Source organism: Rhamphochromis sp. 'chilingali', assembly GCF_963969265.1.
Source record: "Rhamphochromis sp. 'chilingali' genome assembly, chromosome: 2".
NCBI lineage: Eukaryota > Metazoa > Chordata > Actinopteri > Cichliformes > Cichlidae > Rhamphochromis > Rhamphochromis sp. 'chilingali'.
Window position 1 is genome coordinate 10,468,777 of NC_137930.1, and position 27,819 is coordinate 10,496,595.

Genomic DNA, 27,819 nt, shown 5'->3' on the forward strand with positions numbered 1-27,819 from the left:
AGAAGTGGGCCGGCTGTACAGAAAGTGACACGCGGAATGTCTTGGCACGCCCTCAGCTCGCCTCCACAGCAGGAGAACCTGACCAGGACCTCTGGCCAGTCAAACTGCACGCTCAGTCCAACATCTGTCAACAGACCTGACTTCTAATTACTCAAAGCTCTGCTTATTCTCTCTGCCTCCCTATTTAGGTGTTGTGCCTCTGCTATTGAAATACATCCAAAACTATTTTAAAAAGTCTTTTCCTTAGAAAAAGAAAAGGACACACACAGTTTAAAAGACTATTTCACTCATTTATCTGAACCTAGATCAACAAGAAAAAGAACATGCGCAGTTCATAGGGCACAAAGGCAGTTCAGTCTTTTATTTTCCTTATCATTCATTCTCTCCGGAGCATAAGGTTTCCACTGAGAGCCAAGCTCAACAGGTCCGACTGGGACATGACCTTCATCTTCATGGGATTTCAGTGGCTCCTCCTAGGAGAGTCGGCTGCCTGTCTCAGTTATTGCATGAACAATAACTGCTTCCAAAGCCATGCATGCTCTTGCACTGCAATTATCAACTGTGGAGTTTATATGGCCTTGAATCCATAAAAGGGACTCACTTCAGGAGCATATCACAAATCACTTATCCTAATTTAAATCAGGGTGGAGGTACCGAGCAATTGCTCGAGTTTTCCTGGCACAGGACAAGATGTTTATATCTTGCCTTGCAGACATCAGCGAATCTGCCAAGCTCGCATTTCATTTCCCATAGACGCATCATAATAAAAGCTTCACAAATGCAGGGGGAAAAAAGTCATACCATCCAATGTGCAAGACTGGTAACTGTGATATGATAGTGTCGCTCCACATCCTGGACACAGGGACCTGAATCTTTTCAAAGACTTTCACAACAGTCTTGAGTAACCAGCCTAATAACATGTTCTGAGCCAATTAGTGTATTGCACCTCACTGGGGGACCATCACAGCTGAGCTCCAGTCACTCCTGCTACCAAACAGAAGAGTGTGCTTGGAGTCATTCTTCTTAATTAGCAAACAATCTCTGATATAAGCGAGCTCGTAAAAATAATAATCTGAAAGTTTTTAACAGGTTCTGGCAAATTAAACTTACAAATAAGGAATTAAAAAAGAATTAGAAACGAATGATCTGAGTAATATATTACATAAATGTCAAATAAAATGGACTCCTCGCCGACTAAATGATTACTATGTATAATGGTTCTGAAAGAAGGAATGGTTTCAGCAAAAACAGTAACAAAATACTGTTTTCTCTGTATACTCCAAAGACCTCAGTAACTCCAAACCTCTGCAGAGAAAAACTTTGTGCCCTGAGCTGAGGCTTGCAGGTAGAATCTCTTTATGTTCAGGCTTGAGGTCTGGACTGAGTAAACCATCTGAACCCACTGAGGTGAAAATTTTACCCAACAGGCACTACTGAGGGAACAGAGTGCACCATTGTTCTGAAGCTGGCAAGATATCAGTATGCCTCCCTGCTACTTTTGTTAAGAGTGTACGAAGAGCGAATGTGTCTTTACACAGATATCAAACTGAAGACCAAGCAACTAGCAAAAAAGAAGAAAAAAAATCCCACTGACCAGTTCAAAACAACCCAGTCTTTTGGTAATGCTTTGTACAGACACAGACGGACACAACAAGCTGGTAAAAGTTAAATATAAACTCTAGTTTATTACAATGGTTGAACATAAAAGCTTTGCTGGAATGGACAGTTTTTCTACTCCCAAACAGCCAACTACTCATTTAAGTCTGACCAACAACATTATTTTTCTTCCAATAAGAAAGCTGAGAGGAGCTGAGACTGATTTATTTTTATTTTAGGAACAAAAGACTCCACTTCAAGAGATTCGGCAAATAACCACAGCTTTCCACAAAAAAAAATCCACACAGAAAATTGTGTAAAACAAACAATAAGTAAGAGTGTAGCACACCTGGCACATTTTTTAATATACATCCTTGAGCTTCAGCTGGACGTCAGTCAAAATTATAGTAAAAACTTTACCTTTTAATAGGTTTTTCCCTTTGACTATTTTTAAAGCTACTAGTAGAACTTGTTATCACTTCACCAGTTTTTTTTATTTTGCCTTTTTACTAAGTGGAACATAATGGCCTTGCCATGTTGGTCCATTTGATTGACCTTTATTATTATTATTATGCATTTATTTTATTTTCAGTTGTTACAGATGGGACAGACATGACTGGGAGAATGAAGGAAGGAAGGAAGGAAGGAAGGAAGGAAGGAAGGAAGGAAGGAAGGAAGGAAGGAGGGAGGGAAAAAAGACAGAGGGGAAGAGGGACAGTGAGAAAGGGCACTTAAAAAAACCTGTTGAGAGAAGAAAAAACAGAAGAGAAAACAAGCAAAGGGGAGAGCAACATAATAAACACAACACCATCGCAATAATCTAGCTAACAGTAAATAACAGCAGCCAACTGCGCCAGAGTGGACAGAAACCCAGGTCCAGGGGCCAGAGGCCTGAGGGCCCCCCACCCCCCTGAACTGGCCCAACCAAGCCACGGGCACCAACCCCTGTCATCTATCTTAATTGCCCCTTGGGGATAAATAAAGTTGTTTTGACTTGACAAGCAGCCACTGGGTAACCCGAGCGCCCAGCCCTGGATACCAAGAACCACCAATGCACCGACATCTGAGGGCATCAGCCACTGGCAGGGAGTGTGGTGAGGGGAGATAGGCCTCCATACCTTGGAGGGCCTCAGGATGGCCCAGCTTTAAAGTAGGTATGTCTATTAGGGCTGCCACGATTAGTCGACTAGTCACGATTATGTCGACTATTAAAATCGTCGACGACTAATTTAATAGTCGACGCATCGTTTGAAGCTTTGTAAGATCACAAAGGACGCAGGAATGAGTAGCAGGATTTAAGAGTGTAATGGACTACTTGCACTAACACTTCCGCGTTCTATGTAGTCCTGCCCCAGTGCTTCCGGTGCGGTTAAACCATGGCGACGTTCTACACTCGCTGCCTACAAGAGCTCCCAAAATTGAACATCACCGATGTTCATCGGATTTGCAGAGTGATGACTACCCCCGCCAGCAAATTAGATAAAGGATTTAAGTTATATGCTGCATCATATATACACAACTACGAAGGTAAGAAAACGTAAATTAACCGACAAAGAAACGCTAGCTAACGTCAAATGCAAACACTACGTTACTCCGCTATGTCCTTCATTTGATGTCAGTTCTCTACATTACATGTTTTCTTAAACGGTGTTTTATGTCGTCCTAAACTATAGTTGAGGTTTTCTTAACTAATGTCACTTTTGTAGTTAGACACTGTTATAATGGCGTTAGGTAGTTGGCTAACTATGGAGGTAGTTAACTACCTAATGCTACTCTTGCTAAGTGTAAAATATATATGTTTAAGACATGCTGAAATGAGTAATACAGAAATAATGCTAATGGTACTTGTATCTTTATTCAGTGTCCAATAAAGACAGGTTGTCAGGGGAGGTCGGTGTGAGAGCCCTGTGCTACAGGTCAATGAGGAAGAGTGAGGCACCACACAGACTAAGTGTAGGCAGGAAGCTGTGTAAAGTTGTTAATCCCCGTTCAGTGGGGTTCAGTTCATTTAAGCATTAGTTAAGTTCATTCCTAAAGGCCCATCAACTTGAATGTTTTCCTTGTCTCCCTGCTTTATCACTCCTAATTTGACTAGTCAGATAGTTAAATCAACGTGTGTTTGGGTGATCAGAAACATTTGACAACAAGTTAATACTGCAAATATACACAATCTAAGTTATTACAGTTATCAAGCATGGTTAAGTTGTTTTAATAGGGAGAGAAGGAAACACTAAGCATTCAGGAGGGTGCGTAACCATAACACTGAACTATGTTCCTGTTCGGCTCTTCCATGAAGATGTTACATTTTTAATTTTCGTTCTTTCTTCTTAGATTAAGCTTCTGGATTCATCGCCGGTGATACTGACACATAGCCAGTGCTCCTGTGTGGCAGGCGCTGTTATGTGCAATCACACAGTGGCACTGCTCTTCCAAACAGCACACTACTCACAACTCAGAGTGCCGGTTGTCCCCCCTGTGCATAGCTGCACGGAATCTGAACAGCAATGGCACAAGCCACGGACAGTGGTAATTTAAATGAGGTTAAAGTTTTTGAATTAGTCCATGTTTACATATGAACAGCAACACCATCCATAGTAAATGTGTCTTCTGTTAGGGTGTGAAGCCAGGACCCATCAACTCCATGATCTTCACTAAGCCGGTACCAAATAGGGTGGCCCAGACTGGAGTACGGTAATTAGATTTGTAAAATTTGGTTTCACGTGTTACAAATGTATGTTGCTATTTTTTTCATACATACATGTGTCAGAATAGGTATTAATTTACATACAACATTACACTTTCTGAAGACGGCTAACTCAGTCATGTACATATACATCCCAGTCTCTAACTTATGCACCACTGTTTTACACCTTTTAGTTTTTAGTTTAGTTGTTGTTCAGTATAATAACCTTCTCCCTTACATTATTGTCATTGATGTTTTCTTTAGGAGTGGCTTCTACAGAGGCATGGTGGGTCCGTTACCAGATCCCTGCTTGTTCAGAATAACGGAGGCATATGCAAAATTTAATATTGAGGACAGGCCACTTGTGACCACAATGAACATGAGACCTGACAAGCCCCTTGTGGAAAGTGCCTTTGGGCTGGTGCAGGAGGGCAGTGTTCTGTCATATCAGCAGCCGGTTTTGACAACCCGGTACATCACACTACACCGCGATGCACCACCAACACCGCACTTGCCTCTGGAGGGGTATGACATCTTGCCATCAGATTGTGTGTTTGTGTGCTCAGAAGAAGAGCTTCTGCATCTGAAAAGCTTGTCTGTAACTCTGGAAATGGCTCACAAAATAGAGGAAGCTACACGTGAGCAAAGCTCTTCGTCTGAGTGGCATCAGCTCCGCAGGCCCAGAGTGACTGCCTCTAGGTTTCGGGAGGTGTGTCACGTCAGAGGCCAGAGCTCGGCCGAGTCACTAGCAGAGCGTATATTGAAGGGAACAAGGCAGACAGCAGACATGAGGAGAGGAACTGAGATGGAGCCTGCAATAGCAGCAGAGTATAGTAGGCTAATGAATGTTAACTACTCACCCTGTGGTCTGGTCATTCACCCCATTGCTTGCTGCATCTCCTGATGGTGTTGTTTTTGACCCCAATGAATACCCCCAGTTTGGCTTCGTCGAATTCAAATGTCCCAATGTACAAAACTTTATTGACTGCAAATATGTGCAGATGGAATGTGGTACCCCTAAACTAAAAAAGAGCCACGCATATTACTGGCAAGTGCAAGGACAACTGCTCATCAGTGGGATGCAGTGGTGTGACTTTGTTGTGTGGGCACAAGAGGACTACCTAGTGCAAAGAATATACATGGATACAGATGTGCACAATGCAATCAGAGAAAAGGCAGACTATTTCTTTTTTTACATATATATGCCAAGATACCTTTGTTTGAAAAAATGAACAGTGAAAACATAGCAAAAAGAAAAACAGATCCTTCAGGCTGGCTGGAACAAAATAACTGATGTTTTATTTTCAATATATTTCATGAATTCTTTTGTTGTTACATGTTACCTTTATGTGACATCAATAAACTGTTATTTAAGCAATGGCATCAATTTAATTTTTAAAAACACACATTAAAACGTTGAATTTGTGCAGAACTTATTTACATGGTAAGTATTTAAAACTCCATGCCTAGCATACTGATATACATTTAGACAATAACACAACTGAACTGTAGAAAATGACAAATGGTATTTTTGATGTTCCAAAAGCTCAATGTCACTTATGATTTTAAAACGATTTAGTGATTTACTTTATAATTTTGATAAACAGTTTTGTTGAATCTGAATAGTAATATAGTAATATAATTAAACAGTATTATTAACATTAAACATTTGCAATGAATTTGAATTATCAATAACTGAAACTCAACTATCAGCACTCAAGTACCAGTTCTGTAATCAAGTATTGTCAGCTGAGAAGGAAGAAATGCAACTGTAGTGGCCTCAGCTGCAGGTCATTTTCCATAAGTTACTGGCACTGGTGTCTTGGGAAAAATCCATCTTGTCTCACTTAACCCATTTTTTAACTAATGCTGTGTTCTGGTAATTTGACAGCATACATGCCACTGCAAACAGTTGGTTGATATTATAAACATGTGACATGGTAATGATGCTATCAAAAAGTTTGTTCTGTTTGATCCTCCTAATGACTCGCTCCACATGTACCCTGAGTCTGGCTATGGCCTGCGTCTCCTTAACCTGGTATGCTGGCATCTGCTTCTGCTTAGATAGAAAAGGTGGGCAGTACACTTTGCATTTACAACAATCAGTGATTAGGAAGCCCTTATCTACCATCACTGCCATGTCTTCAGTCAACTTCTCAGCAATGCCTGATTGTTTGAATAGTTCCTTGTCACTAACCGAACCAGCATACAGATTAGAGATGAAAAGTAAATATCTATTTTGTTTTCATTAAGACTGGAAAAACTTTCGAAATTTAACTGATGGTGACCTTGGTATATTTTAAACAGTTAGCTTGAATAGAACTTAGGTGTACCTGGTATAGAATCGGATGTCAGTGTCGGAGCCAGCAAAACGCTGTAACCCAAATTCTCGCTGGACACGTAACTCCTGTATTTCCTTCCTCAGAGTCTCCACGTCTTTGGACAGGTCTTCTGCAGCTGATGCAGATATGTCCAATGCAGACGGCTCAGGGACTGAGCAGTAGTCATGATCTCTTGTAAGACTTTGCTCTTCTTGATCGTCAGGAGGAACTAGTTCAGGGCGTCGCTCCGTTCTCTCCCAAACACTACGCCGCGGTGGTTCAACTTTATAGCCATTCCACTCAAAAAGTGTTGGTACAGCACCTTTAATAAGCCTCCTTCGACCATCGAGGGTTGTTGGCTCTATGAGTTGATCACTGGCAAAGTGTCTGCAGCAGACCCTGGTGTGAGAGGTGATCGTGAAATGATCCCGGCGTATGTTTACCGGCCATTGTCTTCTCAAGTCGGAATGGGTCGGAGAGGCATGAAAACTTAGTATGCCATTAAATTTGGCTGAAGCTGAACAAAGTGGGACACAGCAATGCTCGGAGTATTTCTTCTCCTGTTTTTGAAAATGTTCTGTTTTAAATACTTTCCTTTTTATACTCATTCTGAAGCGACATTAGCATAGCTACCGATAGATAAGCAAACGTACCGGAAACGCACAAGCGGTACTATTTGGAAACGGAAATACGTCACATGCCCTAGTGCAAGTAGTCTATAACGGACTGAAACAGAAGATGGCAGCACTGCATGTACAAGGATGCCAGCTGCCGTTAAACCCCGAAGAAGAAGAAGCTGTGTCCCAGAATTCATAGCGCAGCCCAGCGCAGTTGTCAACAATGGCGGCAGCTAGTTAGTTTTAACTTTACTCTTATTATTCTTTCTGGGTCACAAAATAAACGTTTAACATATTTTCAGGCGAGAATGTAGCTGTGTAAACCTCAAATATCTGCTCAGTTTATCAAGACACCACATATTTTCAAAAGCGCTCCGACGTTTTCGGAGACGTCTGTTACCCACTAGCTCGTTAGCTAGGCGGGGGCAAGGCTAACTAGAGCCGTGAGAACACCGGACTCCCGGCAAATCGTTTTCAAACCCACCGCCGTCTTTTGCTAGTCAGGTTAAACATATATATAAGTCACTTAGATAACTTAAAAATGTTATTGTTTGGCTTTCTTTAGTATTTTATTTGTTCCTGAGTAAATCGGTTTGGCTGAGATTAAAGTTATAGTTTTTGCACAGCTAAAACTGTCAAGCAGACAGCTGATTATCAGAAGTGTGAGACTCTGGAGAATACTCCGGTGTCCTGTTATATTTTAGAAAGCAAGGAGTTTATTAAACTTCACCGAAACAATCTGCAAATTTCATTAAAAATTAATAAACTACCATCTTGTCTTTATTTTTAGTTAGCACAAACACTTCAAGCTGTAAGCTAATGATAGTTATATAAGACCAGATGCTGCTGGTGCAATAAGCTGTACGTCCAATGGATGATGATCTGATTAGTCGACTAATCGCAAAAATAATCGGTGACTAGTCGACTATCAAAATAATCGTTTGTGGCAGCCCTAATGTCTATTAATCCGAAATTATTCATATTCCTGTCAGATTTTGATCGATGTTTTTAAAGAAATTTTTGAGATGTCAAATTTAATTTTGCACAGTCAAATAAGAAAAGGTGGCATACAGCTATGAGAAGTACAGTCACGTGAATTTGATAGATTTAATACTTTTAAGTATTTTGACAAATTTAAAAATAAAGCATGTTCATGTCCATACTGATTCATAGCCTCTCTTAGTAAATGCCCAGAAAACCTTTTATTTGTGACTATAGCACAGGTCACCTACTAACTATAAAAAGTAAGACAGCTGAAATAAATAACAAACAGGAGAAATATATACAAAACAGAAAATAGAGTGGAGACTGCGAGTCAGGCCAACATCAGAAATTACAATAAATAATTCTAAATATTGTAGAAAGCCTACCCAGAAGAGTTTAAGCTGCTATAGCTTCCAAAGGTGGGCTGACATCATATTAAACCTTATGAATTAATAATGAGATGTCATTCAAGTTTATATGCATGTTAAGGCAATCGAGCAATTACTTTCGCCAATATACTGCATTTTTCAATGTTGACTCTTGTACTTGGCTGGAGACAGCAAACAAGGCAATACTGACATTACCAGGGCGTGTTAGTGAAATTATTAAAACTGCTCAGACAAGCTTGAGTGGTTCAGAAAGTCTGTGGTCTCATGAAAATAAAAGGTGGTGACTCATTAGTTGTGAAACATGCGAATGTTTCATGTCACACATCTGCCAGGAGCACAAGTACATACTGTAATGTAACACGTGACAATTTTTTTAATTTTTATGTGCTCTCAATAAGGATATGCACAGTGGAAACGGCGATTAAGGCGAAATTTCTTTAGTATGACATAAAGTGCATACAAGTAGAAGGTATATAGGTCAAAGGGCGTCAAAGGGCCCCGGTGTGGGGCACACCGATCAGCGGTTATCAATAGGTGTTTGGAAAACCTGGAGTCTGAACACTGCCGAGTCACCAGAGAGGCGACTGATCGAAATCCAGGGATGATCAAAGTCCAGCTCCAGGTTTGCACAGCTCCCCGCGCTGCTGTGGCATGAAAACAAAAGTGACCAACAAACGATGCTGTGTGTCAGCCGCAATGAATGAAACAAGCCGACCACTGCCGAGCTGACACACACACACACACACACAGTGAGGGCTGCAGAGATAATCTGTGTGACAATGACCAGCTGAAAGTACTAAAAGTACTCACTCTGAGACAGCACATATTTGCTTGAGCACGCAGTCAGGTTACATCCTCTGACAGGCGTTATCCGGTGACTCCTGGCTTGTCTGGCGAGCTGTCGGTGAATCTGTGAAGCCAGAGGTCTAACCAGAGCCGAGAAAGTCATCATTTTAACCGAGTTACCTGCTTCCCTGCAAACGAGTCGAGTCGTTAGCTTTTACACTCTCCCAAAGTTAGCTAGCCTGCCGAAAACAATATATCGGCTGGCTTCCCTCCTCCTCCCGTGCCCTCCTACCGTTTTTCTGAAGTCGGGGGAAACAACACACATTCAAATTGTGACCGCAGAAAGCAAACAAGACTCTACTAGGCTTTACAGTGAAGCAATAGCACCAGAACAACACGGTTAAACACACTTGTTCTCGGCGCACACCTTCGATAACCGATAACAGGGTTGTCGTTTGCGCTAGAGAGGTCGGCTGGGGAGGGGGTGTAGAGCGGACCAATCAGCGACGTCCTTCGATGGGCGTTAACGTGCACGATGACGTCGAGAGGAAGTACAGCCCCCTTTGAGTAAATAACATTACGTGAGGAAATTTTTCTGGGATAAAATTACTTATATCTTTGAGCTTCCCTTTGAAAATTTATTGTTTTGGTTTCTTAAGATTCTGGAAAAGTGTAATTTTTTTCAGCCTCCGAGTTTTATATCCACAAAACAATTCAATATAATTCACTTTCTTTCTTACTGCTATTATCGTTTCAGTACGAAAAACCTTCATCGGGTAGTTGTTTGATGAAGTTTTATATTATAATATTTATATTTATATAAATGTAAAACTATACTAAACTACACATCAAGTCTATATTAACAAGAACAATCAACAAAGAAGCTCTTTGAATTTTTAAGTTGCGCTGTTTTGTATGGTGGCTTGTTTCTGACACCAATTGTAAATAGATAAATGTTTCTTTTTTCCATCCATAAGGAAAAATTTTTGAGTTATTATTTTAACATTTGGATTTAAAATCTAAGATTTTGAGTTTTTATCCTAAATTGTGAGTGATTATTTCAACATTTTAAGATAATAACCTTTGGGGGAATATGTTCAAACCTGGCACAAACATTCATGAGGTGGGAGTCAAGTCAAAGGTCACTGACCAAGCATGATTTAGGTCATTACTTAAGGATTAATGCACCAGTTATTTAAAAAAAAAAAAAAAAACCCCCCAAAAAAAACATTTAATGCATGATTAATTGAATAAAATTAAGTGATGAAGTTTTACTTCTAAAAGGTCAAAGATCAAGTGCGGGCAGACAGGTTTCCACATGTGAATGTTAATACTAACAGGGGAAGCTGCTATGTTTACACATCCATGAGGCTTACAAGGACCTTCTGTGCCACCACCTCAGCGATTGCGACTGTATTCATGGTTCCTGCACACAAACCCCACTTAAAATGCACCAAACCACACAGCACGAACATCAGTGTGCCTGAATGGTGTTGTTTTGAGCTTTCCTTGCAACAACTCTGTGATTGGGGATTAGAGATGTCCTCTCACTGACATCATACAGAGCCAAGAGTGGAAAAAGATGTTTGAAACTGAGCATTTAGAGCAGTGTAAGGTCTGAGCTTTCAGCTCATATAGAATACTTGTACATTTTATTGACTTTATTTTCTGTCTCTTGAATCATGGAGCAGTGAACCTTTAGGCTTCCTGTACACATATAAATGTCCAATCTCTCTATTTGTTAGCCATAGTTCTCTTTAAAGTCTAGTTTAAAATAATTTATCCCTATCAACAAATCATACTATATAAGCAACACATATTATTATTTAGTATTTCTTTTTTATCCTACATTTTCATATTCTTATCTTAATTTTCTACTGGAAACAGTGACATTTAACCTAATCACGCTACATTTTCTTAAAACTGTTTATAGTAAAGTCTAGTCTCTGTTTTGCATCACAGGAATTTGGCTCATGCATATCTCATTCTTTAAAGACACTGTGAGTATTTAGCGCATATCCTGGAATGAGGGAAGGGTAAAAAGCTACAATCTGTTTATTTAATTTCTTTTATTCCAAATGGCAGTTTGCATTTTTTTCTATAAATGGCCTGTATCTGTATAGCGCTTTACTTCACACACACATTCACACACTGGTGATGGCAAGCTACATTGTAGTCACAGCCACCCTGGGGCGCATTGACAGAGGCGAGGCTGCCGGACCCTGGCGCCACCGGGCCCTCTGACCACCATTAGAATAGAATATGAGATCCATATTAGAATTATGGATCTCATATTATCACAGCCAAAGTTTCAGTTGATGATGTCAGAATATGTGCCGGACATCCCTGCAAGTGTTTCCTTCACTTGGGTCTGTATGAAGCCATTGAGAGGTTATATCGCTAATACAACCAACTCAGGCAACATGGTTATCATAGTTAACTAAGATTCAGTTCAATTCAATTTTATTTATATAGCACCAAATCACAAGCTGCCTCAAGGTGTTATACAAATCAAACTGAACTGAATTTTATTGCCCTAAAACTAAAAACTAGATGTAAAGAAGTACAACTAGATGCGAAAAATGCAAAGTAAAACCTGGACTTTTGAAAAAAAAAAAAAACAAAAAACCCAAAACCCTAAATAAATTATGTTATGAACTCAGTAAACTAAAGAAAAATACAAAATATCCTTAATAAAGAAGAAATTTCCTCAGTTTTAGCATTTGTTTAGTTTGGTAATTTCGTATCAAACTTGTCAGAGACTTTCATGGATGTGTTTATTGACACATAGAGAGTCAGCTGCTTTAAAAAGTTGTCTAAATCCTGCTTGTCATACAAACTCCCATCTGTTTTCATACACTTGTCCAGTTCAGGGAGTCCACTCCTGGTCGATGCCAGAGTCTCAAAAAACTGGCCTCTCATTTCCTGAAATCCCTCCCGACATCTTCTGTGCTGTTGTGTTGGTTTAATGATCTTTCTAAACCCTACACATATGAAGTGTTCAACCACAGAAAACCTCCTGGTCTATTTCAGATATACTTTCCCCAATCAGGGTTTCCATTACCAGAAGGCAACAGATTCACATGGACACAAAGACCTGACAAAACAGGAAGCATCTGCAATTTTTGAGTTTATTATCTTCATCAAATTGGTCCAAAGGGCTCTCATAGCTTTTCAATAAGTCAGATCACAATAAAACATGAAATTATGGACATCAACACAAGGGTTAGACGGGAGAAGACAGCAGGTCATGAAGTGCCCGTGGCTCTCACGTTATTTAAGTGCAGGACACTGCTGCCAGACAACCTAGTTTAACCTCTGCAGCATCAAACAGGACAAACTGCTGCTCTGTTTTTTAACCGTTTCTAGACTCAAACAGAGCCAAGAAAAATAAAACTGTAACATGTTTAACATTGAATTACTACTGCCTTTAAAAAGTGTACAGTTCAGTCATTGCCATTTCCCCAGGGAGGTGTGTTGTCTCGTCTCCGTGGCTGTTCGAGTAACTTGTTCTCTAAGAGCTGGACACCTCACTGCGATGAAGTGATGGAGGGCATGTTTACCTTCTTGGAGCCTAAACATGTCAGTTCTAGAAAAGAGGTAGCTAACAAACACCCCTTGGCACAAACTTGCCATCAGTGCCTCTGTGCTTTACTGACCTGCTGACAGACGTCAACAGCACCTACAGGCCAGCCCCTGTCCACACCCACCCAGACTGATTCAGCACAACCTGCCCCCCTAACCCCTCTGTCCCCATCTTCACAAAAACTGAGATCAATATTACAACCCAAGAAAATGTTTTGGTTTTTTAAATCTTATTCCTTTGAAACTTGACATCAAAGCACAAAAACACCCTGACTTGTGTAGCATGAGAAATACAGTACGTTTATAAAAAAATACAAAAAAAATGCACTTTTTGTTTATTTAACCAACAAGAGAAGTAGAAGTGACATAACAGGAAGTCTATGTATTTTTTTTCGTCAAAACTTTTTCTCCCCCCCCCCCGTAGGATATATTGTAGGATCTATTTACAGCATCATGTCAGAGAGTGGAGGGAGTACCAAAGCACAAACACATTTGGGGGGGGAAACTGTTGAAAGAGAAGCCCGGGTTGTAAACGGTTCTTCATGAAGGAGGTGTTTTATTTAAACCTACTGTCTGTCTCGAGTCAAAATTACGAGCAGTCAAAGAGTTTGCAGTCCCTCAGGAGAAAGGGAGGGGAGTTAGTCCAGAGCGATTATGTCATCGTCGTCATTGTTGTCGCCTGCCGATTGGTCTGTCCGTGGGCGCTTGGTGGAGGTCTCGCCAGTTTCGGCGTCTGAGTGCTTCCTCTTTGTGCCACCCGTCGCTGCTGCTGCTGCTGAGCTGGAAGCCGCCCCATCCTCCTCATCAGAGTCGACTATCATGATGTCGTCATCCTCTGACGGAGCTGAGATCGAAGAAGAAGAAATGATACAGGTTTATTTGCACAACAGAGAACAAACAACGATTGCCCTTTTAGACCGTAGTGCTCAAAAACAAGATAAATAGTAGAAAAAAGTAAAAAAGAAAACCAAGCCATTTATTTTGGTTGTTCAGCTAAAATATGTCCACTTATATTCACTAATTACTGCAGCGGTTACCCTAAAGTCTGGAGCAGGACACAGCTCTCACATTATGCAGTGCTGCAAGTAGATAGTGCTCCAATAGGGCCTAGTTTTTGCTGCACTGGCTTAGCTCGCTGTGTTAAGGAGAAAACCCATTTTCAATAAGACTAATGCAGAGGCTGGGATTGCCCCAGCGCTCTCTCCACTGGCCTGTCTCAACAAAGCCTGGAACGCCCCAAAAAACTATTGAAACAAACAAACAAAAAAAACTTTCCATTCGATGGAGCTGATAAGAGGGACACTTAAGTGCTCATTTTTATTTATACTATCATTTCTTTCTTTCTTGTTAAAATAAGCTTATATACCGTATTTCCCGGACTACAAAGCGCACCTAAATATTAGCCGCACAAGCTAAAATCAGGGGAAAATCCTGTTTTGTACATACATTAGCCGCACCTGACCAAAAGCCGCAGGTGTTTCAATGTTGACTTATCATATGTAAGAGAATATGCACAAAGGGAATTGTCAGGAAAGAGATGGCTGTTTGGAGACATCACTTTTATTAATATTTTGAAAAACAAGTTATGGGTACATATTTGCACATGTAGTACATAACAGTAGCCTACAGCACACCAGAAAAATAGATTCGGACTACCTTTTAGGCTGAGGTGCAGTGACACAGCTTTAACAAGAAGAAAAGTCAGTCATTCACCACCATCTTTCTCTTCTTCCTGCGCACTAAAACCACCAAAGTCCTCTTCTCCAGTGTCGGATACAAACAGGCTCAGGATGGCTTCGTCATCCACTCTTCTTCTCTCCTTCGTTGTCACTTTCAAAACCAAAGAAATCCTCATTGTCAGTGTCAGAGTCGAACACCCTCAGAAGGGCCGTGGCGGTGTCCTCCTCTCCATCATGCAGCAGTCCAGCCCTTCAAAATCCGTTGGTGATCGTGGATGTTTTCACACTTTTCCACGCTGTCAGAATCCACCGGTGGAGTTGGGCATAACTTGCTTTTTGGGCATAACTTGCAAGTTTATCGCCGCTCATCATCCACGCCTCCCGCTGAATGCGTAGCGCTACTTTGAAGTTTGTTTTTCGCGCTACTTCGTACGGCACTACGTTGCCTGGCGGACGGACATGTGACTAACATACCACTCTTGAACCCCGATCCTTCCGCCAGGCAACGTAGTGCCGTACAACAGCGGAACACACAAAACAAATCGTCTTACGATATGACAAAAATCACGGACAATCCATAGAAAAGCCGCACCTGACTAAAAGCCGCAGGGTTCAAAGCTTGTGCAAAAAGTAGCGGCTTATAGCCCGACATTTACGGTAGTCATTTTTAGAATGTGTGTTTGTGTGCGTGATTATTTTAAAGTAAAACTAATCCATCACAGATTTACAGTACAGTAGTGACACTGACCCTTGGTTGGTCTTTTTGCCAAACCTCCACAACTGCCAGCTTATTCAGGACTGATCTGTTGAGCACACCTATCGGCTTGAGAGCTCAACTTCTGACACAGAACTAAGTCTCTTCTAACTGCTTGTGTCAAAGTGTATATATAATTACAAAAGGACAGCAGAAATGTAACATGAATGTGAGGTGAGCTTTTAGAGCACAAAAATAGTGTACATGTAGGCAAAGATGTGCTCTAGACAAAGAAACTCAAGAGTTGTTTGGCCATCACAGTGATGGGCATGCTGAATGTGTGTTTTCAGGAAAACACCCTCATGCCAACTGTGAGTCATGGTGGTGGAAATGTTACTGTTTGGGGTTGCTTAGCAGCCTTGCTGCGAGACAAACACCCAGAAGTCAGTGGACCACCAAGGACCAACTCAAAAAGAGGAAACCAAAGCTTATGCAATGAATAAGTTGAAGCTGAGAATCTCATCAAAATGTTGAAAAGCATACAGATAATGACAGCGCAATGGAAAACCCCGAAGGATCCCCAAACTGAGGCAATTTTGAATAAACTGGTCAAATTTCCCACCGTCAGATTCCGATTTTCCTTCAAAGAACTTTTGGCTTCTCCAAATGTCACACTATTAATATTTGTCTTGATTTGGACTAACATATTTCTGAAATCTGTATCTGTAGGCTTTTCTGTAGGAGGATAAACGTACTGAAAACGTCCACAGCAGTTCCAGAGGGCGTCACTTTATTATCATTTTTACAAGACTGTATGTTAACGCCTCCAGTCATGGCATTAGCATCGTGACCACTACGATGCTGACCTTTAGAGGATGTTGACGGCTGGGCGGAGTCCTTGTTGCCGTTGGTGATGCTGTTAACCTCCTCTTGGTTAGTCTGAGGGGGTGGAGCCTTATCTGGGGCCTCACCTACTACCTCGAATTCCACATCCCGCTCTAGGTCCTCACTGCCAATAAGGAGAGATGCACACACTTTTCAGCTTTGGTCCCTTAGAGAGGCTGACTGTAAACTGTGAATTTCATTCATGCGTTCATGCACACAGGTACATACACGTGCAGGACATTAATGAGGAGTGTGTAGTCTTGGAGGAAGTCGTCAGCTTGGAGCCGGCTGCCGTTACGGATCCCAAAATCAGAAAGAAATTTGTTGTTGTTGCCTGTGAAGAGAAAGAATAAGTATAAATGTAAGGAGAATGCATTCTTGAACCTATAAAGACCGTAAATAACACAATTTCATAATTTAACTACCAACTACTAACTAACTGTTAGTAGTTAAATTAATTCCTACTATAAAAAAGTTATTATACTCCTTTCAAACACTGTATCAGTTTTATCATTAAAGCTGTTACAAATTAAAACGGAGATCCAGCCGACTAACTGAGGCGTTTCTGTTTTTGCCCTGGAATGACTTTTACCTACAGACATCCTGACAAATGCTATTAGAGCACCCTCTTCTGTCCATATGGACACTTTCCACTTGCACTAAATGAAAAACAACTCCCATCTATATCTCTATAGGCAGATATTATCTTTAGCATCATTGTCTGGTACGTTTTATTTTGCACTCCTGTCTTGTGGGTAAATGATCTTACTCTTGCTAATTATCTACTGCTAATTTAAGACTAGATTTAAACAACCGTAGCATCTGCAAGATAAATACCATTTGTGCAAAAGAGGAACTGTTCTCATGAAGATTTGTTAATGCACTAACACTTCCCTATCACTAGTGAGACTTACATAGCAACAAAAACAGACAAAAGGCAGCATGGTTTTACTTACTCTTGCCTGTCCCTCTTCTTTTGGTCTGTCCATCCAGTCTTTCCTTTTTACCATCTCTCTCTAGATCTCCTTTGAGATGTGATTACAACCATCATTTTCATCTTTTCTTCTCTGCCTTGCCTTTTCCTCTATCCTCTAAAAGCCCCCGGTCAAAGCTTAAAGTCTTACATCCCCCCCGCCCCCTTCTTCCTTACCCTCCGTCTCTCCTTCCTCTGAGGAAATGAGGATGGTTCCCTTTCCATCTTCTATCTGAACGTCTGGAGCCACCATACCAAACCTCTCCTTCACAATCTGCACAGAAAGACAAGGAACACAAAGTAAAAAGTAAGTAAAACAACATCCTGTCATGAAAAAAATGACATTTTTGTGACGCTTTACAATCCCATGTAAAACTAAATACATCCTTACTGCTTTCATAGGAATTACAGTATAGTAGCAGCCAGGCGCTGATAATCATATGCACTTGATTAACTGATTATTAAAAGCAGTGTTTACTGAGCAGTAATACACTCTCACTAGCACATTTATGAGCTTCAGTTCAGGAAGAAAAATGTGAGTCTTGCTCAACAGTTGATCGTTTTAAGATATCACAAAGACATGTCACATTCCATATGTCATATTTCTATGGGCCAGTGAATTACAATGGAGGCAGTGAATTAAGGTACTGGAGCTCTTTAGTTAGAGGCTTTTCCCCATTACCTACAAATGCACTTAACCTGCTAGATGTAATTGAACTGACTCTAACCAGATTTCTGGGACCAAAAACTTTAAGCACCGGGAAAGATTCATCAGTGGGACAAGGTGTAATCTGTCACGGCAAGATTTTACGATTCTACAAAAGCATAAACTGACACAGTCGATACTGGAAACTGGTGCAGTCTGAACAAGGCAAAGGAAAGGTGTCTGACAGGATAAGCGATGCTCAGGAATTTTACCAATTAATGACATCGTCTTCGATACTGGACGTGCTGTAACATTACCTTGTCTTGCAGAGTGAGCACCATGGTTTTGTGCACGTTGAGTTTGACCGTGACTTCAGGTTTGCTGGCGCAGACGTAGCAGTTAGCGCTGGGCGGGTCTAGCACGCAGGGGACCAGCAGCTTCTTCCTGAGATTGGGGCACTTGTTCAGGAAGATCTGATGCAAGAAAAAATAAGATGGACATAAAAAGAGGCTTATTATAGGAGCCGTATTCTAGTTATGACAAACTCTGGTGTAGTGGCTCTTAACATAAAAAACTAGGCTGCTCTTTGTCGCTTGTGTATGAAAGTTGCACAGGACAATAACAAAAATATGCAGGCATAAAGTCAGAACAAATATTTGACAATATTTTTCAACATTACACTTAAATATACTCCCCCATTCTAGGTTGCTTTAGCAAATCACACCTTTTAGGAGGGTGAACATACTGGTCTATTACCACCTGTGGGTTGGACAAAATGCTAAGGCATTTTCATCTAACAGTGTGCATTAAATTTGGCATCTGAAGCCAAAGGCAGTAGGTACACAAGTGTCAAGAGTCATATATGATCCACTGCTAAAACAGATAACAGCAAACTGACCGTGCGACAGGATTCCAGTTCCCCAGATAAAATCTTGAGCCCCTCCAGCACGATGAGTCCAGCGATGACAGCATTGGTTGTGGCAATAGCTGGGATGATGTTACCTGCCATTGCTGAAGAGAAATTAACAAACACATTTAGAATAGAATAGAATAGAATTGAATAGAATTCAACTTTATTGTCATTGCACATGCACAGGTGCAAAACGCATTTAGATTTTTGGTACTGATTTGTGAATAAAAACTCTGACATGACTGTTTTGTAGCCTTTGTGCGTGACTTACACTTGACATCAAAGCGACTTTTCATGTTCATACTGAAGATGTGCATACGCAGGTTGGCTGCTGCAGTAACAAAGTCCATGGCTGGAGGATCATCCTGACAGGAAGAGGAGAGGGAGACAGGTAGAGCAGGGTGATAGGACCAAAAATATTTATCACGATATACATTTGAAAATTTGCGATAACGATATAACTGACGATATAATTGACACTACACAAAATACTTTACAACTCCACAACGTTATTAGTGCAAAAAAAAAAAAATCAATGTATTTTCACTTAAACAAGCAGCTGTTTTTTATGTGCATTAAAGTTATATAAAAATTTAACAGTGCAAATCCAAATTTCTTGCAGACAGTTTAACCAAAAAGGCATTTCCAGTGGAAATTGGCCGACATATCCTCAGCATAACCATGTATAATATCACAAAACTGCCACAAAGCAGATAACAAATAACAAAAAAGGTTATATACACACAATACGGTAATATTATGTTGAAGCTCATTACGTATCACTCCGCGAGGCTCCTACCTACGATAGTCGGAGTGCTCCGACAATCCATCAAGCGGTGCGGGTTCGTAGCTCAGCAAAGTCGTACTAAAACATTTGACAGATTTTCGAGCGCCGTGTACCACATAAACTCATTTCGAGGTCAGTAAACACAACCAGAATTCATACATAAGGCACACGGGATTATAAGGGGCACTGTCGATTTTCAGAAAAATCAAAGGATTGATTTTAAGTGTGCCGTATTTTCCATAAACCACGGTAATAACGACGGTCCGCTAGCATGTGCTACCAAAAATAGTGCTTTGTTGTGTATCTGACGGACGAAAGCTAAACCAGTTCCACACCACTGAAGTTGCAGCATTTTTACAAAACAATTCTGGTTCATCCGTTTCATTCAACGATCCACTTTCACCCTTCTCATTCTCCTTCGCCGCTGTGCTTTTTCTGGCATGTGCGTATGAAAACAAACAACATTATACCGGTATTACCGTGAACGGTATGATATGACCCAGCATTAGAGGCAGGTATTCATCATCTGTGTGCAGCATTTCATTACATCTGGAGCAACTTTCTACTGGAGTAACATTGTATCTGCTGGCTGTCAGTTTGCAAAGCCATTCAGATGAATGTACAAAGTACAATTACTATACTAACATACCAAATGAAACCTGCCCAACAAGTGAAGCTCAGCGACCAGGGTTGACTATTATAATGTGTACTTATTCTGGCAGCCAGCAGAGTGCAGCACTACACTCACAACGCATACTCCACTGAGTGAATGGGCTGTTTTATGTCCACCAATTTTCATTCATTGTCTTAATACATCTTTATTGTTTCTGCAATACAGTCATACTGTGTCATTTATTTAAAGCACTGGCTACATTGTATGTTTGAGCATTTTAAAAAATATTACACTCAATTATGCTCATAGGTCCCGTTAAGCTCATTTCCAACACCATATTTTTGGACTGTAGAGTAGCTTTGCATGAATAATCATCTACTTCATTGACTAAAACAATTTTAGCTCCTCTTCCTTCAAGCCAACTTACTTCTGACTGGCTCACACTACACAAAAATAGATTTGAACAGTAGGTTTGTTGGGCTTTTGTGTGTACTGCCAGAACTATTTTCCTGGGATTACGGATAGCCACTCTCATTGACATGATACAGAGTAGAAAAAACAAAGACTGAGTATCCAGAGCAGTCTGACCTCATTTTCAAAGCTGTGGGCATGTTTCATACAAGCATCCACCATTTTTATATGGAAAAATCAAGTGAAAAACTAATTCACAAGAACGTCTTGTCTTTACCTTATCCCAGACCAGCTCAGCACCCTCGCCCTTTTCCTGCAGCTGTGAGCGGAGCGTCTCCACGCTGTGCTGGAACAGCTGGCAGTAACCCCAAACATCCAGAACCTGCTGGTCCTTCAGACCTGAAGCTGGAGTCCCCTCCTTAGGACACTCTAAAGCCAAGAGAAAGGCACACAATATTGTGGTTAATGAAGCCTTTAAAGCAGTGACCCTTTTTATAATTAATATAAATCTGACATCTCGCAGTTATGTTCCTTGTGTAAGCGAACTGTAAACATAAGTAAATTCCTCCACAGGCTGCACGCTGTGCAAACAGCTGTTCTTTATTACATGTGTCATGTGCTTTTGTTATGTTTGTGAGGACACAAAAAATATTTGCTTCGTTTAAACTTACAGCTAATGTGCAGCTCAGTATCTTCCCAACAAAAAGAAGCTGGACATGTTCAGAAGTAAAACTTATACACAAGTAATAAACTCACAATTTAAAATATTTCGAGTTCTTTTCTCGGTCTTCCTGACTCAAACAAGTTGAAATATGGCCCCTAAACACACATGCGCGAGCACAGGTAACGCCAGGTGATGCTGAAAGCCTGGATGGGCTTAAGCTCCGCGTGCATAAAGGACATACCACTGTTCTCTAGCTGGTGCCAGTCTAAAGGTGTAGGAGCTTTCCTCTTCTTCCATAACTTGTCCATGGTCAGAAGGTACATGATGTCATCTTTGAACAGCTGGAAAAAAAAGGAGCAATCATAAACAACTACTCTACGTCCGTGGTGATGCTATGCTAAATGACTAAACTCTAGGATTCTCAACATTTTCTGCAGCCCACATAAGGACAGAATGATCGCTTCTTCAACGGTTGTGTTCTTGACGAATAATCTGCTAGTTTTTAAAGGAGAGGGGAAAAAAACTTGAAATTTAACTAGTCTAAAAGAAAACAAACAAATATTTGCCAAGCAAACTGTGTACTTCGGGTGTAATATGAAACCATTAATTCCTTTCCTCATTAATCTAACGTTCAAATACGTCGAATAGCAAGGGCAACCACCAGTCTACTCAACATCTCGTGCCCATCCCATTTATACTCGCTTGCTTATTTATTACCTTATTGAAGAGTTTGACAGAATCATATCCGGTGGATCGAGCCCATTCCTTGGTGGAAACACGCTTGATGTCCCCATCCTTATCTGAAGCGGTGGCACGAGCCGCCGTCTCTTCGGGATTCCCTTTTAACCGAATTCACAGCTTTTACACAGCAATTAATTTTAACCTACGTTAATATTCATCCTGCTGTGTGACCAAACAATCAAAAAGGATCCCCGCAAAAACCAAAACAGGGAATTCAAAATTGTGAATCCACATTAATGCCACTCTCTCTCTCACTTACATGCAGCCTCTGGGTCCGCTGTGTCCGGCGACACCTCTTGATCTGCATCTTCTTCTCCAAACAGTTGACTGTAGTGGCAACATACAAACAACAGAAGATGACATCATCACACAGCCTATTATCCGCTGATGATTCTGAAAGATCATCTGATGGTTTAGAAATGGTCATATCTAGATTAGTGATTAACAACTGACGAGGTCCCATCTAATCGTAAGACCTCATAGCACTGAGTCACTCCAACAGTGCACTTTGTTCTCAGACTGCTGATTTACTTTTGGTCCCTCAGATATTTGTGTGGGAGGCAGAGCCTCCAGCTTTCTGTCTCCATCCCCTTACTCCCAGATGGTCACAGCAGAAGGCTGCCCCTCCTTGAGCCTGATTCCACTGGAGGATACTTCCTGTTAAAATTTAGTTTTTCCTTCACACTGTTGCCAGCTGCTTGCTTATAGTGGGTCGTCTGATTATTGGGTTTTCTCTGTATTATTGTAGGCTCTTTATCTTACAGTATAAAGCACCTTATGGGCAACTGTTGTTGTGATTTGGTGCTATATAAATGAAACTGAATGTAGTAATTTTCATACACGTGCAGGAACAGTTTAATCAAGATCACACTCTACTCTACGTCCAGTCTTAACTGGAAAAAAGAAGATAAAACCGCGTGTGTCAAAAACTGCACGCAGAAAGTGATCAGATCATGCAGAAAATATCCGATTGTTCAGTCTGACGTCACTAGCCGTGTCTGGGTCTAAACTCCGCTGCAGCTCCATATATCAAACGATCACTGTGGCATTACTGAGAGTTGAAAAACTGTCTAAAGTCTTTCATCTTTAACATCCAGGCATCCATGAAAACGGAATTTATGACATTTAACGGAGTTAGAAGTTAGCAGGGAGTTAGCTCGCTAGCTTCTATCTAAATACAATATAGTATGTCCTGACTGCGGGGTTTTGGAAACAAATTAAAACGTACAGCTCTGCTATCACTTCCAGCATAAATGAAGACAGAAAACTAAACAGCAGTGACGTTTGTAGGGTTACTGAAGTTGGGCTAGCTGGTATATAATGATGTGCTACGTGACCGCTAGCGACACAGCTATGTTAGCATAATATAAACAAGCTAACTTTTTTTCCACTCGATAAAAGTTAACGTGTGTGTTCACGGTGGTCAGGAACAAATGTAATCGCATGGCAGGATGCTGTAAAAGGACCAAACTTCAGCCAGGAGAACAACTGAGATAATCCATCCACAATACGAGGTTAGTCATTCATGCTGCTGCATGGGCTGGGCTGTAGTTACATCCTAAGGTTTTAAAAACTGAGCTTAAATAAATGATTAGCGGTAATAAAAGCCGAGGGAGGTCAACAGGGATCACTGACTGTTTTAGGAGCTTTTTGAGATAAAATAGAAGAAAATACATAACATTAAACATGTTAACAACACAAAAGCCATATTAAACGCAGACTACTTTAGACCCGGAAGTAGGATTCGTCGCGTCATCACTGAACAACCGGATTTAGAGGTAGTGAGGCACAGTGGGATCACATTTCATGATGTGTTTTTCACCTAACCTGTCCTCTTCCTGCAAGATCAAGCCTGGCAAAAGCCACTAATATTTGCTAAACTAATACGCAGACTGCAATCAAATGTAACTTGAAGCCCAAGAATGCATGCGTAAAAAGAACACGGCTTACTTGAAGAGATATTTGGCCCAGACGATGCAGTGAATGGGCTCAGATGGTGTGTTTCTTATGGTGCATCCTGGGAAGGTCTTCTGTGCTGGTTTCGGCTGGCACTCGTAGCACTCTGTCATTCCCTGGGTAAGAAGCAGCAGAGAAGAGACATGTTCACCGCCCTTGCTCAAAAATCTGCAGCACAGATCAAAATCAAGGCCCTTGATGAATTTTAGTCTGACCCCCATTTCCCTTTGGGTTCTTGGCTACCTTACACACAATGTAAAAAGAGCTTAAAGACATGCAGCCAAATTGTTGGTTCTCTGTGTGAAAAAATATCAGTGCTACCTTCTTGATGACCGTGACCTGTCCCAGGTATCCAGCAGTGCCACTCTCTATCAGAGGGATATCAGCTGCCAAACACATCCTGTTGACATGGTTACGGGCAGCTGGGGAGGCAACACGTGGTTTTATTTACCTCATTTGAAAGCGTTAGCAGTAAAAGAAGATATTTCGGTAATGCTGTAAGACGAGGGTACCTCTGTTATCCAGGGCGTTCATCACAAGCATGAATTTTCTGAAGAACTCCACGTTGTATTCAGGGCTGTTAAGGAAAAAACAAACCACGGTCAGTCCCACATCAGTACATTCTTGAAGGAGCTAACCTCAGACTGACCAAACTGTGAAAAAAAAAGAGAAAGAAACGTGCTTCATGATGCTGTCGTGGTATGCAGTGATGTTGGCACTGGGGCAGAACTGCAAGGCGCTCTCTTTGGCCACCTACAAGACAACAAGAGTAAGGGACGGATGTATAAAGTGCACAGAGGACGTTTAAAATAGCAGCTCAGACAGAACTCTGCAGCCTGCAGGACCAGAGGTGAGTTACATACCTGTGCTTTAGACTTGCCTACATGCTTCTTCTGAAAGAGGAACTGACGGTTCAGGTTGCTGACATCAATTGTGTCCAAGTCAATCTGCCAAAATCAACAGGGTTGTAAAGTCAGTCGAGTCCAATCCAACAATCAAACACTTTTCTATTTGTTTGAACAGAAACGCCTGCTAGGTCACAACAAACAGGGGTAAGTCAGTGCGACAATCAGAGGACTGCACGAGCATTTTAAACACCAAGAGAAACAAGTAATTCTCTGCTGAACGTCTTTCTTTTCATATAACTATTTTACTGCATTTTAATTGTTCTAGATTTGCATTAATGTGTTTTCTATGTGCTGCGTTTGGATACAAAGTTAGAGAGGCAAGACTGAGATAGTTTGGACATATGCAGGAATAGATAGATATGGATATATTGGACAAAGGATGCTGAATATTGAGCTGCCAGGCAGGTGAGAGGAAGACTGCAGAGAAGGTTTTGCACAAGGTTGGTGTGAGAGAAGGGGATGATAGGGAGAGGGTGAGACAGAGTGTTCTGTGTGTATAGCACTGCTGCTAATTCAGTCGGTGACAAATAAAAGTTTCACAATGTTATCTCAATTCTAGCCAAGAGGTTAATTAAATTATTTAAACAGTAGCTGGTTAACTGCTACAGGATTACAGGCACAAGCAGCAAAAAAACCTCACACAGGGTGTTTGCAGGTACCACTGAGATGATGACAGTAAAGTAAAAGATAACCAGAAGACTTTACGACCTGTCGTTGACCCTTTTTAAGAGGGAGAGGCTGTAGTAGCCTTAACTAATGAAGTCTGTGGTGGATGCCAGATGACAAAAAAAATGAAACTGTTTATGTAAAGAGCGAGGACAGACAGGATGGATTCTACTTTCATAAATAAAATACTGCAGCGCCGGTTATTTTGGCTGCAGACATTAAATGCACGCAGTCTCATGTTTGACTCTGGGAGACTGATACCAGCAGGATAAGAGAGAAGGCGAGCACAGGCTCAAACAATGTCATCAAGAGTTTACTGAGACAAACTAGACACTCCTGACTTTTCTAGCTTATCATGTCAATGTCATTCTCAAATGTCCCCCAAATACAGGACACTACACTCAAGAGAGGGGTAAGCAAATCTGAAATCAATCTGCAGGTTCTTATTTGGTTGTATCAATTATAATGTTACCAAAAATATAATAATTAAATAAAGAAATACAATAGCGTAACCAGTGCAAACTGCTTCTAACAAGAACAGAATAAGGAATAGGAGCAAACTTGAGACATCACTCTCTAGTTTGAAAACCAGAAGCCTCACAGACCCTCAATGGTGACAAAGTTCAACGCAGACCTTGTCACTGTGAAAAGGAAATGTCTGCGTTCCCACTACATTTACCCAGCTTCCTGAAGAGAATGGCACTTGCCGAGGTCATGTAGGACCCTCAAAACACCAAAACCTACTTTTGGGTACTCTCTTATTCACAAAGGGTTGCCACAGTGGGTCAATGCACATCATTTGATCAGATCTATTGCTTGTCAGGCAAATGTGTAAACCACTACTCTATGGACAGTGACAAAAGAAACAGAGGTCAGAGGGTGCCCTGACACATATAAGATCTGTAATAGGCACAGTAATGCAGTAGTTAGAAATGTCCCCTCACAGCATGCAGGCTTCTGGCTGAGGTGACTGTGTGTTAAGTTTGCATGCTCTTGCTGTTCACTCTGGCTTCACAGTGAAAAGATATGCACATTATGTTAATTTATTATTCTAAACTGACCATTGATTTGAGGTTGGTAAAGAGTTTTAAGTGTATAGATTATGATGCCCAAAGAACGTATGGTTAAGTGCCCGAAGTGTTAATTAATAACAACTTAATAATATAATAACTGGTAGTTGATATAGAAGTAAGCTCTAATTGTTATACATAATAAATCTCAACAGTTCCAAAGTGCTCTTGCCATTTCCATTTTCAGTAACACATTTCTTAAATCAATGTGGTGGTTGTGTTATATCTTAGGTACAACAGTGTGATGACAATACAGTGTGCTTGGTGTTTTTTCCTCCTACCAGTGTTGTGAAATTTAAAGCCTCTATTTATTAATGTCAGATTGGCCATTTATGCATTCTGCAGTTAAAAAAATGAAATGGTACAGACACAAGGGGGGGGGGGGTCCTTGGCTCTAAACCACACAGTACGTAAGGGAGAATTTAATACACAATTTAACAGCACTTTCTGAGCACCCGTGAACTCCTCACGCTCAGCCCCCAACCAGCACGCACATACATTCTATGAATAAAGAAACTGAGCGTTTTGCGTTGATAGATACAGTGAGGATGTTTTTTCCCTATAATACACCGTCCATGGCTAAGCACGGAGATGTCTAAGCACCTCCATGGTGGCACACAGCCCGCGGTGTCCTTACAAAGAAGTTGACTGGCTAACTTAGCAGTGATAATGGCGCCAAATATCCCGGCTACATCGCTACGATCTTGTTCGACTTTTTTCCACCCTCACAGATAGATATCCTTGCCGGTCCATTTGACGCTGTTCACGCGGTGTTAACAAACCACCAGCGAGATAGTAATACAGCTCATCTTTGAATGCCACGTCTCAGCAATTAGCCTGAGCCCACACGTCTCCTCTTGACACACTCATTGCAGCACAAAGAACCAGTTAGCATGCTAGCCGGCTAGCTACCAAAGACACAGCCACACAAACAAACAGCGTGAACGGGACGGACCACTTCGATGTTTTTGAAGCCGGTGAGTACAAGGTTCTTCAGCAGCTCGCAGCCGATCCCTCCTGCTCCCACTACCAGGACCTTGCAGGTGGAGATGGAATCAGCCAGCTCTTTTCGGAGGGAACCCACAAGTTGGACCATGTTGATGGCTAAAGACAGAACCTGCAGCTCCCGGAGGCTAGCTGTTAGCTTCTTCTTCTACACAACCCAAGACCCACCCACTTCCGGGTCACACACTTTTTCTTTTGTGAGAAAAAGTAGTAGTTTGTCATTTTAGCGCCCTCTTCCAAATGCCACTAG

At 41.2% G+C, this 27,819-nt stretch overlaps 3 protein-coding genes across 5 annotated transcripts in view; 1 reads left to right on the forward strand and 2 right to left on the reverse strand.

The window, feature by feature from the left end:
* The window catches only part of ca5a (carbonic anhydrase Va), a 31,202-nt gene extending 21,347 nt beyond the window's left edge, over positions 1-9,855 (reverse strand). The window contains exons 1-2 of one of the 3 annotated variants that reach the window (XM_080871016.1): positions 9,669-9,855; positions 9,401-9,516 (exon numbers count right to left, since the gene is read on the reverse strand). In XM_080871016.1, the coding sequence (XP_080727142.1) occupies position 9,401 (1 nt within the window). In that variant the 5' untranslated portion in view covers positions 9,402-9,516; positions 9,669-9,855. Of the gene's footprint in view, positions 1-9,400 lie in introns of all 3 variants that reach the window. The other 2 variants (XM_080871015.1, XM_080871014.1) reach the window with 2 other exon arrangements.
* On the forward strand, positions 2,943-7,053 carry LOC308392004 (uncharacterized protein). Its single transcript, XM_080874850.1, has 4 exons — positions 2,943-3,123; positions 3,928-4,122; positions 4,211-4,287; positions 4,544-7,053. Exons 1-4 carry the CDS (start codon positions 3,094-3,096, stop codon positions 5,181-5,183), a joined length of 942 nt encoding a protein of 313 aa, XP_080730976.1. The 5' UTR covers positions 2,943-3,093; the 3' UTR covers positions 5,184-7,053.
* Positions 9,856-12,489: 2,634 nt separating the features above from the next.
* Positions 12,490-27,740, reverse strand: uba2 (ubiquitin-like modifier activating enzyme 2). The gene is made up of 17 exons (XM_080863427.1): positions 27,520-27,740; positions 24,784-24,867; positions 24,603-24,673; positions 24,433-24,497; positions 24,242-24,342; positions 23,915-24,036; positions 22,224-22,291; positions 21,941-22,062; positions 21,465-21,564; positions 20,837-20,988; positions 19,020-19,113; positions 18,737-18,849; positions 18,156-18,311; positions 17,370-17,466; positions 16,448-16,553; positions 16,201-16,343; positions 12,490-13,805 (listed from the first exon to the last, which is right to left on the reverse strand). The coding sequence occupies exons 1-17, from the start codon at positions 27,658-27,660 to the stop codon at positions 13,600-13,602; spliced, it is 1,941 nt and encodes a 646-aa protein (XP_080719553.1). The 5' UTR covers positions 27,661-27,740; the 3' UTR covers positions 12,490-13,599.
* Between the last annotated feature and the right edge of the window lie 79 nt (positions 27,741-27,819).

Excerpts from the sequence above, each read along its gene's own strand:
- LOC308392004 (XM_080874850.1), top strand. The coding sequence starts at position 3,094 with ATGCTGCATCATATATACACAACTACGAAG. Across the intron at positions 3,124-3,927 it reads ATATATACACAACTACGAAG|ATTAAGCTTCTGGATTCATC; the intron begins GTAAGAAAACGT and ends CTTTCTTCTTAG. Across the intron at positions 4,288-4,543 it reads GTGGCCCAGACTGGAGTACG|GAGTGGCTTCTACAGAGGCA; the intron begins GTAATTAGATTT and ends TGTTTTCTTTAG.
- uba2 (XM_080863427.1), bottom strand. The coding sequence starts at position 27,660 with ATGGTCCAACTTGTGGGTTCCCTCCGAAAAGAGCTGGCTGATTCCATC. Across the intron at positions 17,467-18,155 it reads TGCTCACTCTGCAAGACAAG|ATTGTGAAGGAGAGGTTTGG; the intron begins GTAATGTTACAG and ends CTTTCTGTGCAG. Across the intron at positions 16,554-17,369 it reads AGAGGAAGGAGAGACGGAGG|GCAACAACAACAAATTTCTT; the intron begins GTAAGGAAGAAG and ends TTCTCTTCACAG.